At 37.7% G+C, this 17,279-nt stretch overlaps 2 protein-coding genes across 2 annotated transcripts in view; one reads left to right on the plus strand and one right to left on the minus strand.

Moving 5' to 3' along the window:
* The window catches only part of GFM1 (G elongation factor mitochondrial 1), a 44,261-nt gene that overhangs the window by 21,228 nt on the left and 5,754 nt on the right, over positions 1 to 17,279 (plus strand). Inside the window, exons 12-15 of the mRNA XM_006731204.3 lie at positions 873 to 1,010; positions 2,333 to 2,415; positions 12,835 to 12,997; positions 15,231 to 15,375. Of these exons, the coding sequence (XP_006731267.1) occupies positions 873 to 1,010; positions 2,333 to 2,415; positions 12,835 to 12,997; positions 15,231 to 15,375 (529 nt within the window). The remainder of the gene's footprint in view (positions 1 to 872; positions 1,011 to 2,332; positions 2,416 to 12,834; positions 12,998 to 15,230; positions 15,376 to 17,279) is intronic.
* LXN (latexin) lies at positions 2,440 to 8,841 on the minus strand. Its single transcript, XM_006731214.3, has 6 exons — positions 8,518 to 8,841; positions 6,875 to 6,937; positions 5,592 to 5,769; positions 5,177 to 5,313; positions 3,014 to 3,076; positions 2,440 to 2,738 (listed from the first exon to the last, which is right to left on the minus strand). Exons 1-6 carry the CDS (start codon positions 8,644 to 8,646, stop codon positions 2,622 to 2,624), a joined length of 687 nt encoding a protein of 228 aa, XP_006731277.1. The 5' UTR covers positions 8,647 to 8,841; the 3' UTR covers positions 2,440 to 2,621.

A 17,279-nucleotide genomic window follows, 5' to 3' on the forward strand; every position in this document is an offset into this window, starting at 1 on the left:
TTAGCTTCTAGAAGCTGTCCATTTTCGTAGGCTTTGGCCACTCCTCTTGTCTTCAGTGCTGTCAACCACGCAGTCAACTCCTTTTGTGCTTCATATATCTTCTGCCTCTTCTTCCCTCGTTCCATCTTTCTAACTTAACCCTTCTGTTTTCCTCTTCCTTTTTAAAGGCCCATGTGATTACATTGGGCCAACCCAGATTCTTCATGGTAATCTTCCCATCGCAGAGTCTGTAAATTTAATCGTATCTGCACAATCCCCTTCATCATATGAAGTAACATTCATGGGTTTGGGGGGATTAGGGCTTATCCTTAGAGGACCATAATTCTACTTACCACGTATGGAATTATATCTAAGGAGAATAAAGGTGCATGCAATCAAATCCAAGCAGGGAGAAGTCTCAGTGTGACATTTGCCTTACTCTTGGTCTTAACTGTCCTGCTTGAATCTACAATCAAATCTTGGTAAACGTGCTGATTCCTTTGATTATGTATAGAATTTCTAAAATGTAATAGAGTGACAAGGATGCTTTTTCTTCACTGGAGAAAGTTTTCCACAAATGGATAGTTTTCCACAAATGGACAGTTTCTATGTATATCCAAGAATAAAATAGGAAAGGGCATAGTTAAGCCTTAGACTCTTGTTTTGTATCTTGTTGTGGACAGAAAATTCTGTCAGCCAACCATTCCCTGCTCTCTTGATTGTGTGTTGTCCAAGCTCACATACTGAAAGGGTATGTATGGCCTAGGAACTAGATGGGGATCATTGTTACTTCCTAACTGTTAATGTACTTGATTTCATTTAGTAAAGTTCTTTCAACAATCCCATTGCTTACCATGCTTACTAAAATGTGTAATGACTTTCTTTTTTTAAAGAATGATCTGGAAAAATTTTCAAAAGGTATTGGCAGGTTTACAAGAGAAGATCCCACATTTAAAGTCCACTTCGACACTGAGAGCAAGGAGACAATTGTATCTGGAATGGGAGAATTACACCTAGAAATCTATGCTCAGGTAATGAATAACAAGGAAGTTAACTTAAATTCATTTTATTTATGTCTGTGTTTTGTTACAAGTCAGTAATTCTCAGTCTAATGACTGTAAACTAATAGTGGTTCTTCAGACTTCATTCTGGCTTATATCCAGATGTGGCATACTGTGTTACAAATGTTACTGTCTCTTACAAATTAATTATTTTTGATTTCTAAATCCTTTTATTTGTAAAACATTTGCAGACTCCTAGAATCAAGACTCCCAAGTATTTGCAATAAGATCATCCATCCATCCCTAGGTAGTGGTTAGTTGGGTCAAGCAAATCCTGGTCTCAACCTTAGGGAGAGAACCTGCAGGGAGAGACCTGCTGAGGAAGTTGGCCCACCAGTGCCCACTCTTGAGGCCATTTCTTGCCTGTTTTCTTCTCAAGTCAGTACTTGAAGATCATTAGAATTTAGATAATAGAAAGAGTAGATGGGCTGTATTTTCCCTAGGAAAGGTCTTCTGTATCTCTGAATGAAAACAAAAGCTATTTGACTTATGATTAAAAATTCTGGTTGTGATCATATTTTTGAAGTTAAGATAGTAGAAAACTTATTCCAGAGAATATGTAATAATATGAAACAAAGGTGAAGTTTTAGTGGATAGATAAATTAGAGGTAAGTGTAAGTTAAACAGTCTAAATTAGAATTCATTTATATAAAATCTCTAAAAGTCACTTATATTACTTAATATCATGTATCTAACCTTTGTAAGGTACTTTGTAAGATACTTAAATGATTGAAGATTTATCATTTTTTTTTCTTTTTTTTTTTTTTATTTGAGAGAGAGAGAATGAGAGACAGAGAGCATGAGAGGGAGGAGGGTCAGAGGGAGAAGCAGACTCCCTGCCGAGCAGGGAGCCTGATGCGGGACTCGATCCCGGGATTCCAGGATCATGACCTGAGCCGAAGGCAGTCGCTTAACCAACTGAGCCACCCAGGCGCCCGAAGATTTATCATTTTTTATCATATTTATTTTATTTTTATTAAAGGTTTTATTTATTTATTTGAGAGAGAGAGACTGAGAGAGAGAGCACATGAGAGGGGGGAGGGTCGGGAGGGTCAGAGGGAGAAGCAGACTCCCTGCCGAGCAGGGAGCCCGATGCGGAACTCGATCCAGGGACTCCAGGATCATGACCTGAGCCGAAGGCAGTCGCTTAACCAACTGAGCCACCCAGGCGCCCTCATTTTTTATCATATTTAAATGAGTGCTTCAAAGGTAGTTAAGATTCTTATGATTTTTCTTCTTTCAGTTTATTTTTTTTAAGTATACCAAAAAATTATCTCCCCTCTTCTTTTTAGAGGATGGAAAGAGAATATGGTTGTCCTTGTGTCACAGGAAAGCCAAAAGTTGCTTTCAGAGAGACCATTACTGCCCCCGTCCCGTAAGTATGCAACACAATTAAATATACTGTGAGGCCGGAATTGAAGCTTTTTATTATGGGATATACACACCACTTTTACATCATGATAGTGTCTATTAGGGAATCTGTATCATTCTATACTGTAATGAAGACATTTATACAAAGTGACATTTTGGGATTTGCTTGGCCCCATAAACTAGGTATTGATGAAGATTGGCATACACACATCATTGATAAGCATGTTGACTCATCAGCTGTGCCTCCTTTGGCAGACGGCTATTATATTTGACTTTAGTACCATATTGTGGATGCCAGAGAACTTGCATTCGCCAAGGAATCATCTCCTGCAAGTAAAGGAAACTAACTAATGCTGTGATAAAATTCAGAAAACATTTAAGAAAACAATGTTGGGTTTAGATTTTGTTAGTGACAAAACAGTCTTACAAAGAACAGCAAAAAAGAAGTTAAATGGCTATCAGTATAATACACTTCAACCTGGTGTCTGTATTAATTTATATGAATTCTGATTTAGAGTCAAAATTAATAAGGCATACACTGTGGCTATAAAATACGTCTCAGTTTTCAAAGTGTCATCAAATAAAGGTAAATGATACTTTACCTGAGATGCAATGTCATGAAGTAGAATGGTGTAGTCTAACTCAATGAAGTCATCATTTCTTTGCTATCATAAAAAATAAAAACCTGGTGTTTGAAACTTAGTATCTCTGGCAAAAATGATATGTTCATTTTAAAATTCAGCTTTCATTACTAGATGATAATACTTCCAATTAATAAGTAAAAACAAAAATTGAATGTTATAATTTATTTAGCCTGATCAGAAAAACTGTGTTCTTGGGGCGCCTGGGTGGCTTAGTCAGTTAAGTGTCCAACTCTTGGTTTTGGCTCAGGTCATGATCTCAGGGTCATGAGATGGAGCCTGCTTGAGATTCCCTCTTCCTCTCCCTCCCTCTGCCCTTCCTACCTCCCCAAAAAAGAAAAACTATGTTCTTATAAAAAAGTTTTCTTTCAAACTACATTTTAAAATCATGATTTTTTTCACCTGTTACTCTAAAAGTTGTGTACCCTTTTTAGGTTCTGAGTTGTGATAGCTGCTTCAGAGCATTATGATCTAAAGTTTGTCATTTAAGATTCCTGAATGTTTCCATTATTCAGAAAAGCATCATTTTAAGGGATAAACTACTGAAATGAGTGTTTACATTAAAGGAACCAATTTTATAATAGAAATTCTCTTTTTAAAAACTGAAAGTAGGAAAACATAATGAGTGTAGTTATATGGTTTTGCAATTAAAGCTTTCATCTGTGCTGCTTATTGTTTTGGGCATATAAAGTATTTATACCACCAGCTCCACAGAAATACTGCATCCGCATAGTTTAAAACTACATTCACCAGAGATTTGCTGTACAAGGTTTTTTAAGGTTTATAATCAATGTGTTGCAACAAGCCCTGGCCTCCGAGGGGCAGCATGAGCTGCTGTGGCCCTTTTGGTTAACAGCAGTAAACCTTTCCGCTGAAATTTTAATAATGCTTTAAAACTTTGATGAAGGGTTATAGGAGTTTTCTGTCATAAAACTTCTAGCACTGTCTTGAGCATATTTTGCTACAAAGTCATGCCTTGAAAACCATGATTATGATTGTATAACCTCTGTAATTTGGCCCTGTTACTCAATTATTTGAGCCTCAGTACCCCAATAGGAATTTGTAACCAAAGTTGATGTCTACAGAAATGCATTTAAAAAATCCTCTGTTGGGATACCTGGGTGGCTCAGACTGTTAAGCATCTGACTCTTGATCTCAGCTCAGGTCTTGATCTCAGGGTTGTGAGTTCAAGCCCTGTGTTGGGTTCCACGCTGGGTGCAGAGCCTACTTAAAAATTTAAAAAACAAAAAAAGGGCTCTGTTTCTTAAAATGTTATGGTATTTATGTTAGGTATTGGCATCATACTCTAACTATTGTGATTGGGTATCCTGCCCTCCAGTGCCCGTAGGTGTCTAATAAGTGGTTGCAAAAAAGCCTGTGGAGTAAAGGTGCTCCAGCTTGCAGTTTGTTTCCAGCAAGCTGAAACAAGTCATTTGGAAAGTCCTTTCCTCTGATAGAACTAAAACTGTTTGTTGTGGTTTCTTTGCACTGTTTTTCTACATATCCATTAGATATCAACGGTTGACTTTTTTTTTTTCTTTCTAACCTCTTAATAAAGCTAAAATGTGAAGTTGACTTTATGTCTTTAAAGACAAGAAAGAGGCGGTTCTAAACAGTCATATCAGACTTAAAAGAATAGGCTAGCAGTGATAACAGGGTTGTAGATTATGACTAAATGGGTTATAAAAGAAAATGATATACAGCAAGCTTCACAAAGATTAAAAGATGCTAAGATATTTGTTCTAGCTGATCCTTGGGGCAAAAAAATGCCAGCCCCGTCTGAGTAGCTCTGGCACCACCATTTCAATAGAGGAAAAAAAGCACAGGTAGTTTCATTCGCATAGCTGTAAAAACTTGAATACAAAATTTAGATCACCAAAGGATATAATCTGTATTAAGCTGAGCACAAAAACGGAATGCCAAATTGTTTATAACTCAATACTTTACTCTCGTGAAACTGCAGCTTCAACTTTTTTAGCCTTGGGAACTGACCTCTCCTTCAAAATACCAGGTTCACTATTTTAAGTATAAAATGACTAAAGGGGCACTATTTATCCAATTATGAATTATCATACTTTCAGTAAAATAAAACCGTTAATAGTGTATTTTATAGAAATCACTTACCACTTGCTTGACAGTTTGAATTTTTACCATTTTATACCATGTGTTTTCGGTAGAATTCTGCCATATTATATAACCACAGGCAACCCAGGCTAAGTGTCGAATTGGCTTCATTTCTGGAGATACATTTCCAAAACTGTCTGGTGAGGGAAACATTTATATGGTGAATGGAATTATTTTATACATACAGTGTTAACCTTTGAGAAATCTAAATTCTAAGTCCTGTTTTTGTTTCCTTCAAATGTGTACAGAATATAATTTAAGTAAGGCCTTTTTTTGTTGAATTAGACTAGTAATGAATATTTTTGCAAAAACCATTGTATTTCCAACATATTGTTAACATCTAATAGTTTTGAGCACAGATAATTAATATTGATCTTAAAGTTGAAAAAATGTTTTCCATGCCATATTTATATACCTGGAATATTTTGTGCTTCAAGTGGTTCCTTCATGGACTTGAGTCTTTGGTAAAATGTGTTATCTTCTTTATCTGGGTTCTTTCCAATTTCTCCTTCAAATGTGAAGTTGACTTCTGGTGCAGTATCTTGTCCCATTAGAGGGTAAAGTACTTCAGCTGTGCAGTTCAGTGTAACTTGCTGTTTGAAACATTTTCCAAAATACCTTTACATGTAAATGGCCATCCATTCCTAATTATCATTCTTGAGATATAACATTTAAAGTGTTGGCCCCCTAATGGTGTTTCAAACTTGACTTCAGAGAGTCTATTACAGAGGTATCTAATTGGGTGTGGCCTACAGTTTTCTTGAAGGTATCTAAAATAGGTAACTTATTTTATAACTTATAAAGTATCATAATCTTATATTTCATCTCAAAACTTTATTATTTCAGTGTTAATGGGGTGTCCCATTTGTAAGGCCAGATTTTAGTCTGACTTTATGTACTACCTCTGGACTTTGGTTACTTTTTAAGTCTATTACTCTACCGTCTGCTTCTGAAATAACAGAAATATTCTCAAGCCTGGATAAATTAATCTGTATCTAGATGTAAAATTAGAAAATAGTAGCATTGGTTCTTCTTTGAAAGATGGCTGTCTACTAGCTCAGATAATCTTTTAATAAATCTCTTGTTAGCCTTGTGTGTCTTCTGAATTATGCTCAACAAAAGGCAAGCTTTTTTTTAAATTTTAAGATGGTTATGGTACAGACTGCAGTTCCTTTTTTTTCAAAGTTGTCTCACTAATAATTTGGCAAGTATATAATATTTAAAAATTTCCCTGCCCCATTACTGAAAGATTCCTGTGAACATGTTGGTATCATTTGGTCATTTTATTGCTCATAAATATCTAAAAGCACTGGCTTTCTTTAAATGAAAGAAATCAAAAACAGAATGAGAAAGGCAGACCTAAGAAAGTAATGATGACTGGAGAGTAAATTTTACTTCATTTGTCATATTAGGCATAAGTTCAGACTGCCCTAAGAATATATAACATTTTTAAGGGAATTTATTTGAACTGAAATGTGTAGTCTCTTCTAAATAGCTCAATAGAATTACTTCATGTATCTCAATATATTTTTAAAAGCATATAATCTGACCCTTGTATGTTCATTATTTTTTTTCAAGGCAGGGATTTCACAACTTTAAAAAAAAAAATACAAGTTAATCCTATGACTTGATCAGCAAAGGTGATCTAAAATATTTATAGAGTCAGATTTTATTTCATAATAAAGACATTTCACTTACTTTTTGGATAATTTCTTCCACAGAAAATTTAAGGCAGTACTTGTGTCCTCTTCCCGGAATATCCTATTAAGAAAATGTGGTGAGTTATTACAAGAATAACTCGGTTCTTTGTGTTAGAAAAATACACTGTCATTTAGTTGGGGCAGAGGGCTGACTGGTGAGGATAAATGATTAAAGCCTTAGACCTTGAAAAAGGCATGTCACCATGTATGTAAAATCTAATTCAAGAGGTCCTTTATGAGATTTATTTTGGATGAGAACAGAAGAGTGGGATAAAAGCATATATAAAATGGGTTATAATTCACTTTCAATCATTAGAGGGCTTCAACTTCTTGATCTGTGATCCTGAATTCTCTACAAAAGAAATTGTGAAACACCTTTTGATTCTAAGACAAAAAACAGGATATACCTTTGAAAACATTTTCAAAAAGCCCTTTGTACCTTCCAAACCCTGTTCAATGAAGGTGAATTCCATTTGGGGGCAGATTACTGCGAAGTGGTTAGAGATGTTAAGTACTGTTTTTACTTGTCCATTAGCAGACCTGCAAAATGATACTTTAACAAATTTTATAACTGTAAGACAATTGTTTAGGGCGCCTGGGTGGCTCAGTTGGTTAAGCGACCGCTTTCGGCTCAGGTCATGATCCTGGAGTCCCTGGATCGAGTCCTGGATCGAGTCCCGCATCGGGCTCCCTGCTCGGCAGGGAGCCTGCTTCTCCCTCTGACCCTAACCCCCTCTCATGTGCTCTCTCTCTCTCATTCTCTCTGTCTCAAATAAATAAATAAAAAAATCTTTAAAAAAAAAAAAACTAAGACAATTGTTTAGGTATTTCACTTTTGAATCAAGATATAATTAAGAGTGTATACCTAATTATCTGGTGCAGTTTTGAAGTAACATCTACTCCCTGTCAGCTCTTACAGACTGTTAGTTAAATTTATGTCAGATAACTAAGCCACAATCTCAAATCTTAGATTTTAGTAAAACGGAAACAAGCCTGGTTAGTGACAGCTGTAGCCTTAAGCATTTAATTTAACCCTTTGCCAGAGGGAGCATATCTTTTACAGGAGTCAGTGGCCGTGGTGTTTGGGTAGTTAAGGCAGAGCTTCAGCCCACAATGCTTTTGTTCTCTGACTTTGGTTGTCAGTTTGTCTGTTTGCTTCCCCCTTCATTTTGGTCAAAGGGTCTGATAAAGATTGTTCCTAAAATTTAGGCAAAGAAGTATTGTTTGGAAGACGGGAGGTTTTGTTGGTTCAGACGGGAGGTTTGTTTCTCATCTACTACTGGAGTAGTAGATGAGAAACGTAGTAGCAGTTTTGAGATTCTTTTGAATGGTTCTACAGGTTTCACTCAGAAAAGGGTAAAATGCCGCCCCACATTTAGAACATTTTCCCATTTCTTTCCCATTAAAAGCTGTGTCTATGTCTCTGCCTTTCCAAGAAAAAACAAACAGCCCTGGCTGTCCCGGAGTGTCAGCTATTCCCAGAAATGTTAACTTCCCTAGACCTGACGTCAGCAGCGAGTCCCAAAACAGGCAAGGGTGGAGTGGAAGGGAAGTCGCGCTGAGAACAAGGCTGAGACCCTCGGGAGTGGAGGGCAAGCAAGTAGATACCGGCTCCCGCCCACTGCCCTCTGCCGGACTCACCTCCATGCTGGCTTGTTTGATAGTCTGCACCAGAAACACCTTGTGGGGGGTCCCCTGCTGGTAGTTGATGCAGTTCTCCGCCACCGAGGCTGCCCTGGAGGCTGGGAAGTGGGTCGGGGGGATTTCCATTCTTGGTGGGAGCTTACGGCTGCTCGCGTTGAAAGGGACTAGAAGGTACCAGTGCGCCGCCGGTTCAGCCTCCTCCTGGGTGGCTGAGACGGAAGAGTCGGAAGAGTCGGCACGCCTAGGTCGGGCTGGGTGTAGGCGGGATCGCCGGCTCCCACCCTCCTCTCTTCCTCCTTCCCTCCTTCCGAATCAGGAAGCTGCCGCAGGGGCGCTGGCTCCGGCGGCTGCTCCTGTGGCCCCGCCCTGCTGCCGCCCACTTTACCGACTGGTGCCTGCGAGGGGTGAGTCCTGGCCTTTCCGGCAGGCGGGGGTAGAGGTGTAGGGAGGGAGTCGGTGGGTTAGGTTGGCTGGGACTTCATCCATCCTTTCATTAACCTTTACTGAAGTGCAGGGAGGGGCTTTCTGGCTTTTTCCTTTATGGAGTTTGCTCTCCGTGGAAGAAATCTGGTTGCTTCACCTGCAGTCTGCAGCACACCTTCCTTATACACCGCGCAGTGTCAGGCACAGGGCAAAGTGCAAAGGAGCTCTAGATAGTGAGTCGGTCGGTTGGTTACTTCTTTCTCCTTCCCATTGTGAGGTGCAGAAACGCGCTTGGTTAATGCCCCTTTCTGTGGGATTGGACCAATGCTGCCCAAATCAGGGTATGAGAAACTTCAAAGGATAGCATTAATTTGGAGGATTATGTAATTTGGACCAGGAGAAAGAAATACACCTCATCCCCTCTCGCTTTACTAATCTTAGAAAAATGAGGTTTTGCTGTAAAAACCAAGCTTCTAACCTTCTAATCACTTTGAAATTTTTACTTTAAGAGTTAAAACATATTTAAGAACTGAACTTCAAGCACTACATGAAGTAACTTCTAACAAAGACAAGAGTTTTTAAAGCTGCTTAAAGCAAGCACAAACTTTTAGTAGGCAGTGCATTTCCATTCTGCAGGTTTCTTAATTGTCTTCTCGTTTTACCTTTGAAGGGACTATAATTTAGACATTGGATTTGCTCTAGATCAGGAAGCTAAGGTTCCTTTTTATCTGTATGGCCAAACCTTCCCTTTAGCTCTTTGGCTTGGAAAAATAGAGCTTCTTAGCTTTTTTTTTTTTTTCTCAAAATGGATTTTTGAAAGTTCTTTGGGTGGGCATATGTGTTGTGATTTAAAAAATAAAATGTATTTATAATGTGTTCTCTTCCCCAAATACCCTTCTTAATTTACTAATAAAGTCTTTATTTGGAGTAAGTATATTTTTTAAAAATGTAAGGAATAAGGCATTTCTGTCTTTTCTAGTTATATTAGCCAACCAGCTGTCAAGTAAGAGGATGAAGGGGTTAGTTTCTCCCCTTAAGGCTTTTCTTTAAAAAAAAAAAGGGGGGGGTAGGTTTTTCTTTTGGGGCGTGAGAGGATGAGTCATTCATGTATCAGCCAACCTCTTAGGTTGTCATTGTGTGTGTGTGAGTGTGTGTGAATTGTTCGAATCACGTGTTTCTTTGATAGTGTCCAGGAAAGAGTGGCTGAGTACATTCTGATGATGCTGAAAGAGCTTTTTGCTGATAATGAAATTTTAAGTTTCACAAATAGCTAGTTAACATCTCCTGGTTATTTCCAGTTAGAGTTGTTAGAAATACAATATGTGAGCTTCCTAGATAAAGTCACTGAAGCTTTATGAATACCATCGCTGTAGGTCAAAGCTAGTTAATAGGTTGTGACATATTAGGCATTTACTAAAAGCACACATATTAATTTATATTCTTTTCAAAGTATAATTATTACATTAAAACATTTAACTGCCTATCTAGATGTTAAGTAAACTGCATTAAGAGAATCTTATTGTTATACTTGAGTCCTTGAAATCTTATCTACTAAAGCTTTATGAATGGTTAGTCTAAAGTCTGTTATCCTCAAATTTGAATAATGTATGGGTTACCGTTAAAGTAACAAAATTATTACGGGTCTCTGGGATCAGGTAAATTATTATAATTTTATAAACTTGCATGAACATAAAATTAAAAAGGTCTGTGGCTTGCAACTTTGGTACAACTACAAAATCAAAATAAATCTACAAAATAGAGATAAAACCAATAGAGTTATGGGCTGCCGGGGTGGCTCAGTCAGTTAAGTGTCTGCCTAGGGCTCAGGTCATGATCTTGGGGTCCTGGGAGCAAAGCCCCACATGGGGCTCCCCAATGGGCAGGGAGTCTGCTTCTCCTTCTCCCCCTGCCCCTCCCCACCATTCGTGCTCTCTCGCACTCTCTCTCTTAAATTTTAAAAATCTAAAAAAAACCCCAACAACCCAACACCATTTTAATTAACATTAGTTTTATCGTGAGAGGTGATATTTTTTCAAAATGAAATTGCCTTTCCAACATGCTAGTGGTCTGATGACCAGGGCATGGGTCCTTTTACCTCCAGCACTCCTGTTCGCTGCCTACCAAGCCATGTCTTAGTTCTTCTACCTTTTGTCTAAGCGACTGTAAAATCTATCTTCATGGACCGCCTTCTAACAGCTTTTCCAGTGAAATCATCATTTTCAGGTTACGTCAGCTTATGTTCTTATTAGCCTTCTAGAAAAATGTTTGATGAAGAGCATTGGTTTTGGTGCATATCCTGGCTCCGCCACTTACCTGTATCATGTTTGGCCAGTTACTCTCTCATCTGTAAAATGGTGATAGAAATAGTATACACATCATAGTTTGTGGTGAAGAACAAACAAAACGATCCATAAGAACTGCTTAGCACAAGCCTGGCACCTACGTGTTTCATTATTCAGCATCCACTTGATTATGACTCAGACGTGGCCCCTGAAACTTACTGGTCTGTGAACTGGTCCTGCCGGGCAGTGCTGGAAATGTTCTCTGTGCTGCCCTGTCCTGTAGCCGCTTCCCCCATTTGACTGTTGACCACTTAAAATGTGACCAGTGCAACTGAGGAACTGAATTTTAAATTTTTTCAAAATTTTAACTTAAATGTAAACATCCCTGGTTAGTGACTACCCTAGAGATAGCACAGATGGAGCGTGTATTTGTATCAATGTTATATTCTTGTCAAATTGAAAACAAAACTGTAAATGTCTTGGAGACCTTGCGCGTACCCACGACTTGGTCACCAGACACGGTTGTGGAGCCCCTGCGGTCGTTCTGTGGTGCTTTGCCAGTTGTTTCCCTTCTACTTTCGTTCTCTTAGTTCCGAGAGAAAGTTCTCCTTTCAGCGGTTGTTTTCCTCAGCCCGTCCTGAATCTCTTGGCAGCTGGAAGATTATTTAAAGGCAGCTCATCAGGCACAGTCACACTTAGGCTTTTTATGAAATCCGCATATTCCAAGCTGGCATCTCCTACCAAAATGAATACTAATTCCAAACTAGCACAGATCTGTAGGTAGGAACAGGCTCGTTAATGTCCATTTACCTGCAGTTACCTGAGATAATTTTGAAAGTGGCTGGCCTCTTTCCTCTTGAGGTCTTGAGGAAGGTTTCGGTTTAAAGGAAGAAATGCTTTACAGGTAGTAGATACTCATGAAATGTTTTCTTCAGGGAAATAGTGTATGTTTACAAATGTTTAATATCTATATAAAGTGCTTATTCTATTTATGTTGCCATTCGTGGTTCGAAGTAAACACTGACCTGTCTGGATATGTGTCTATTTAAATGACTGACTGAAGTTAGTCATCATTTTGCCATTACTGTTTTCAGGTATTAATCCCCCTGAAACTCCCTTCCCTCATCTTGCATCACTCCATAAAGTCCAAGTAGTAAACTCAGATCTGAATAAATTAACTGCAGAGCTCCTGTTTTCAAGTAACTGTCTTTAGTTGTAGAGATTTAAGAAGAGAACAACAACACTATGTCCCGGGGAAGGGAGGCATTCCAAAAGAAGAGGGTGAGCTCTTTGGAATGTAGGTTACTAGAGCACGAACCTTAGACTGACTTTTAACACTTTTACTTTTCTACTTGTGAAGGGAAGAATTGGCAGAATTAAAGAAAACCGTGGATTACTTTGGTGTTGTACCTCACTCTCACCTCCAAGTAAAAACATGAAAGAATTACTTTTTAAATAAATTTTACAATAAAATTTTATGGCAAGGTATTCAAAGGAACAAGTAATAATGGTGAAATGTGGTTTTTCATTTAAATCAGTAGGAATTATTTCATTTTGCGAATTAACATAATGCTGTATCGTTTTTTTCCCCCTCCTAAATCACTTTCAGGTTTGAATTTACACATAAAAAACAGTCAGGTGGTGCAGGCCAATTTGGAAAAGTGATCGGTGTACTGGAGCCTCTGGACCCAGAGAACTACACTAAGTTGGAGTTTTTAGATGAAACATTCGGGGCTAATATTCCAAAGCAGTTTGTGCCTGCAGTAGAAAAGGTAACAACAAAAATAACTTTATTACATTTTTTTCAACCAGTTTATTAGGTATCAAATCATCTTTCTTTTTTTTTTTTTTTTAAGTTTTATTTATCTAAGTAATCTCTAGACCCAGCGTGGGACTCGAACTCACGACCCCAAGATCAAGAGTCTCATTCTCTTCTGACTGAGTCAGCTAGGCGCCCCTCAAATCCTATTTCTATCACATTGTCTTACATGGTTCATTTTAGTTACAGTCTTGCTTCTTTATCTGATTGTTAAACTTTCCATCTGATTTAGAATCTTCTGTGCATTAGGTTGAAGAGCTATAAATATATACTATGACAACGAAGGGGAATTCATTCTGTTTCTTTTTGTTTGTTTGTTTCTTTTTTCCAAAACAAAGCAGTAGTTCTTTCTCTAAGAGGACTTATTTGCTTTCTCATAGTCCAACCATCTCAAAATTGTAGCCAGCTTTTTAAAGACATGCACTTAGCAAATATTTATTAAGCACTTTTCATATATAAAGCGCTCTTCTAGGGGGCAGAGGGAGAGAGAGAATCTTAAGCAGGCTCTGTGCCCAGTGCAGAGTCTGATGGAGGGCTCGATCTCACAACCCTGAGATCATGACCTGAGCTGAAATCAAGAATTGGATGCTTAACCAACTGAGTCACTCAGGGTACCCCTCATTCTGTTTCTTAATCATAGTTATTTTATTTCTTTTGATAAATTGAACCTACTTTGTAAGTTGCAATCAACAATTAAAATTTGTAGCAGTTGTTAGGAATTTATGAAAGTTTCAAGTTTACTGTTGTAGTAGCATGATCATTCATCAAGACTCCCAACATCCCTGCTACTGGTTAATGTGCTCTTTGGTAAATCATGTTGTTCAGAGCCAGTTTCTTCATTTGTAAACCATGAGTAAATAGAAGACTAAACTTAAACCCCTCACCAATTTTAGTATCAGATGATACTCTGTAACATTTCTTTGTAAATTGTGAAGTGCTTTGCACATGTAAGAGGTTAGTGTTTTGTTTGCTTTCTAGGTCACTGGCTTTAAGACTGTTGTAAACCTTCAGCAACTGTCTGTTCTCATACATTGAAATTTTTAGGTTTTCATTTACCCTTTTAACTTAGAAATCTTTACTAATAGATTATTTTGGTTTTAGTGGTGGTAGCTTTTTTTGTGATTAGTGTATTTCATTCATTATACTTTATTTCAGGACAGTATTTTGTCACTCATACTTTTAAGTTATCTTCTATTCTCCAAGATTAATGTAGGTGAAGGCTAACTTGTGTATTTTTCAACATACAGAGTTTATAGTTTTGCGATGTCAGAAATATATTGTACTATATGTCAGCAATCTGATTGTTTGCCAAGAAAAACTAACTTGAATTGTGGGAGCTCTACAAATGTTGAAGGGACTGGAAAAGAATTGTACTTTTAAAATATGTTTAGTTTATTGTATGTCAGTCATACATCAATGAAGCTGTTGTTTTTTTTTTTTTTTTTTTAAAGATTTTATTTATTTATTTGACAGAGAGAGACACAGTGAGAAAGGGAACACAAGCAGGGGGAGTGGGAGAAGGAGAAGCAGGCTTCCCGCTGAGCAGGGAGCCCGATGTGGCTCTCGATCCCAGGACCCTGGGATCATGACCTGAGCCGAAGGCAGACACTTAACGACTGAGCCACCCAGGCGCCCCTGAAGCTGTTTTTTTAAAAAAGAACTGCATTAGGAAAAGTGAAATTACTTCTGAATTCCAGTTCTTACTGATGTGTGTAACACCAAAGCTTATCATGTTGTGGTCTGCCATGAGGCAAAGCAGTGATGGGTGTATAGTGGGAGCTCAAGACATAGCTGTTGAATCAATGCCAAGTTCGATGGAGATACTCTTACTTGCCTTTCCTCTGTTTCCTTCTTATAAAATTAAGAGCATGCCATCTGTATAATGGGTTAGAAGAGGTAAGTAATTCCTGAAGATGTTAAGTGTTAGCATTCCCAGCATCACTTTCAAACCAGCTCACATCTTTAAGTGATATGCTTTTCCAAGGGATTTTTCATCTGTGGGATGCCACAGTAATAAAATTTAAGTAGTTAAGCTGTCCGACTTTTTAAAACTTATTTTTGAGGGGTGAAATGTAGTATTCATAAAAATGCTTAACTTCTGAACAGTATAAATGTGTGAGTATTCTTCTTAATTCATGTGCAAGTGAAATCCACTGACTCCAGAAGTTGTGTTTATTCATTAACAGGGGTTTTTGGATGCCTGTGAGAAAGGCCCTCTTTCTGGTCACAAGCTCTCTGGGCTCCGGTTTGTCCTGCAAGATGGGGCGCACCACATGGTGGATTCCAATGAAATCTCTTTCATCCGCGCAGGAGAAGGTGCTCTTAAACAAGGTATTCTGAGTCCTGGCACTTGCTGCAACACTGTGTCTGTTTTCCCTGATAGACCATCAGAGACTCAGAATGCAATGCAGTGTTTTAGTCTTGTCCCCCCAGAGTACTAGACAGCCCACCAGGGAACATGGCAGGTTTTGGGCAAATATTTATAGAATTGAAGTGAGGGTAGATTACTGTGTTCTCTTTCTTACAAACTACCTTGTGTCCTAAATTATCTAGTATTTTTCATATGCTTAAATTTATAGATAATCTGTAAGTTCTGTTTTTTTGCCACTTTTTTTTAAATCAATTAATTAGCATATAGCGTATTTTTAGTTTCAGAGGTAGAGTTTAGTGATTCATCAGTTGCATGTAATACCCAGTGCTCACTTCAAGTGCCCTCCTTAATGCCCATCACCCAGTTACCCTATCCCTCCACCCACCTCCCCTCCAGCAACCCTCAGTTTGTTTCCTGTAGTTAAGTCTCTTATGGTTTATCTCCCTCTCTTATTTCTCATTTTATTTCCACCCCCTTCTCCTGTGTTCATCTGTTTTGTTTCTTAAATTCCACATGAGTGAAATCATATATTTGTCTTTCTCTGACTTATTTCACTTAGCATAATACCCTCTAGTTCCATCCACGTCGTTGCAAATGGCAAGATTTCATTCTTTTTGATGACTGAGTAGTATTCCTGTGTGTGTGTGCGTGTGTGTGCGCACGCACGTGCCACATCTTTATCTATTCGTCGAATCTGGGCTCTTTCCATATTTTGGCTGTTGTGTTTTTAATAAGATAGATGTGCTTGGAGTACTAAGAAATATTTTATAGAAACATTACAGTCATGCTATTTTTAGTGACTTATTCAGATGCCAGGAAATCCATAAGTTTGTAAGTAATTTTTGTAATGTATGACATTGTAGGCTTTTAGGCATTTTGAGGATGGCAACATATTTTGAAGGAACTCAGTAAACTTTATTTACAGCGCAGACCCCTTGCTAAACTGGAATTGTCAACCTTTTCCACACAGAATAACCGGTGTATTAAAACCCTGATGAACCAGAAACCTAAACAATTGCAAGTATATGTGATTCATTGCTTTTAAAAGAGAAAAGCAAATAACACAGCAGTTTGACATCAGGGTTATTCAACAAAGGAACTTAAAACTTGTGTCCTGAACCCAGAAAATGTATTCTCTTTGTCATCTCTTCCATATTCATTATTAATAATGTCCATAAGTATCTTTACACAAGGGAATTATATTATGAAAAGAAAAGAATTATGATTTATAAAACATTTCAGAAACATTTTTATCAAAGAGAGGGTCAAAATGGACAGTAAAAATTAGATAAATCATATCTTTTAAGCATTCTGTAAATCACGGTTTTATTGATTCTGTATGAATTTTGGACTTCGTGTTGTTTTTCTGTTTGCATCTGCCATCAGGTGTTGGAAAAGGTTGCTCATTTCTTGACCAGGTTGCTAATTCTTTTTATTACTTAAACTAATGGCAACCGTTAGTAATTTGTGTTTTAGTTTCTCAATTGTGAAAGGGAGAGAAAATCCTTCATTTTCTTTATGCCAGCTCTCTGTTAAAAATGCAGTTGAAATCTGTGATCTGGAAATTTTGTCATAATCTGAAGATTGTATTAATAGCAAAAAGGGAAATTAAGTCACAAAGAAAATAACATTTTCTTAGGCATGATTCACATTAAAACACCTGCCTCTTTTGCCCTTTAGGGTGTTTACCACTTCAGTAAATCTTAAACTAGACAAATTAGTTGTAATCACTTTTGTACCTTTTTTTAAAGCTTTATTGCAGTGTAATTGACAAAATTGTGAGATATTTTAAGTGTACATGTGATGATTTTATATACATATATTATTATACTTTATACAAGCACAGCTGAATTAGAAATCACCA

Source organism: Leptonychotes weddellii, chromosome 1, assembly GCF_054177405.1.
Source record: "Leptonychotes weddellii isolate Sample4059 chromosome 1, ASM5417740v2, whole genome shotgun sequence".
NCBI lineage: Eukaryota > Metazoa > Chordata > Mammalia > Carnivora > Phocidae > Leptonychotes > Leptonychotes weddellii.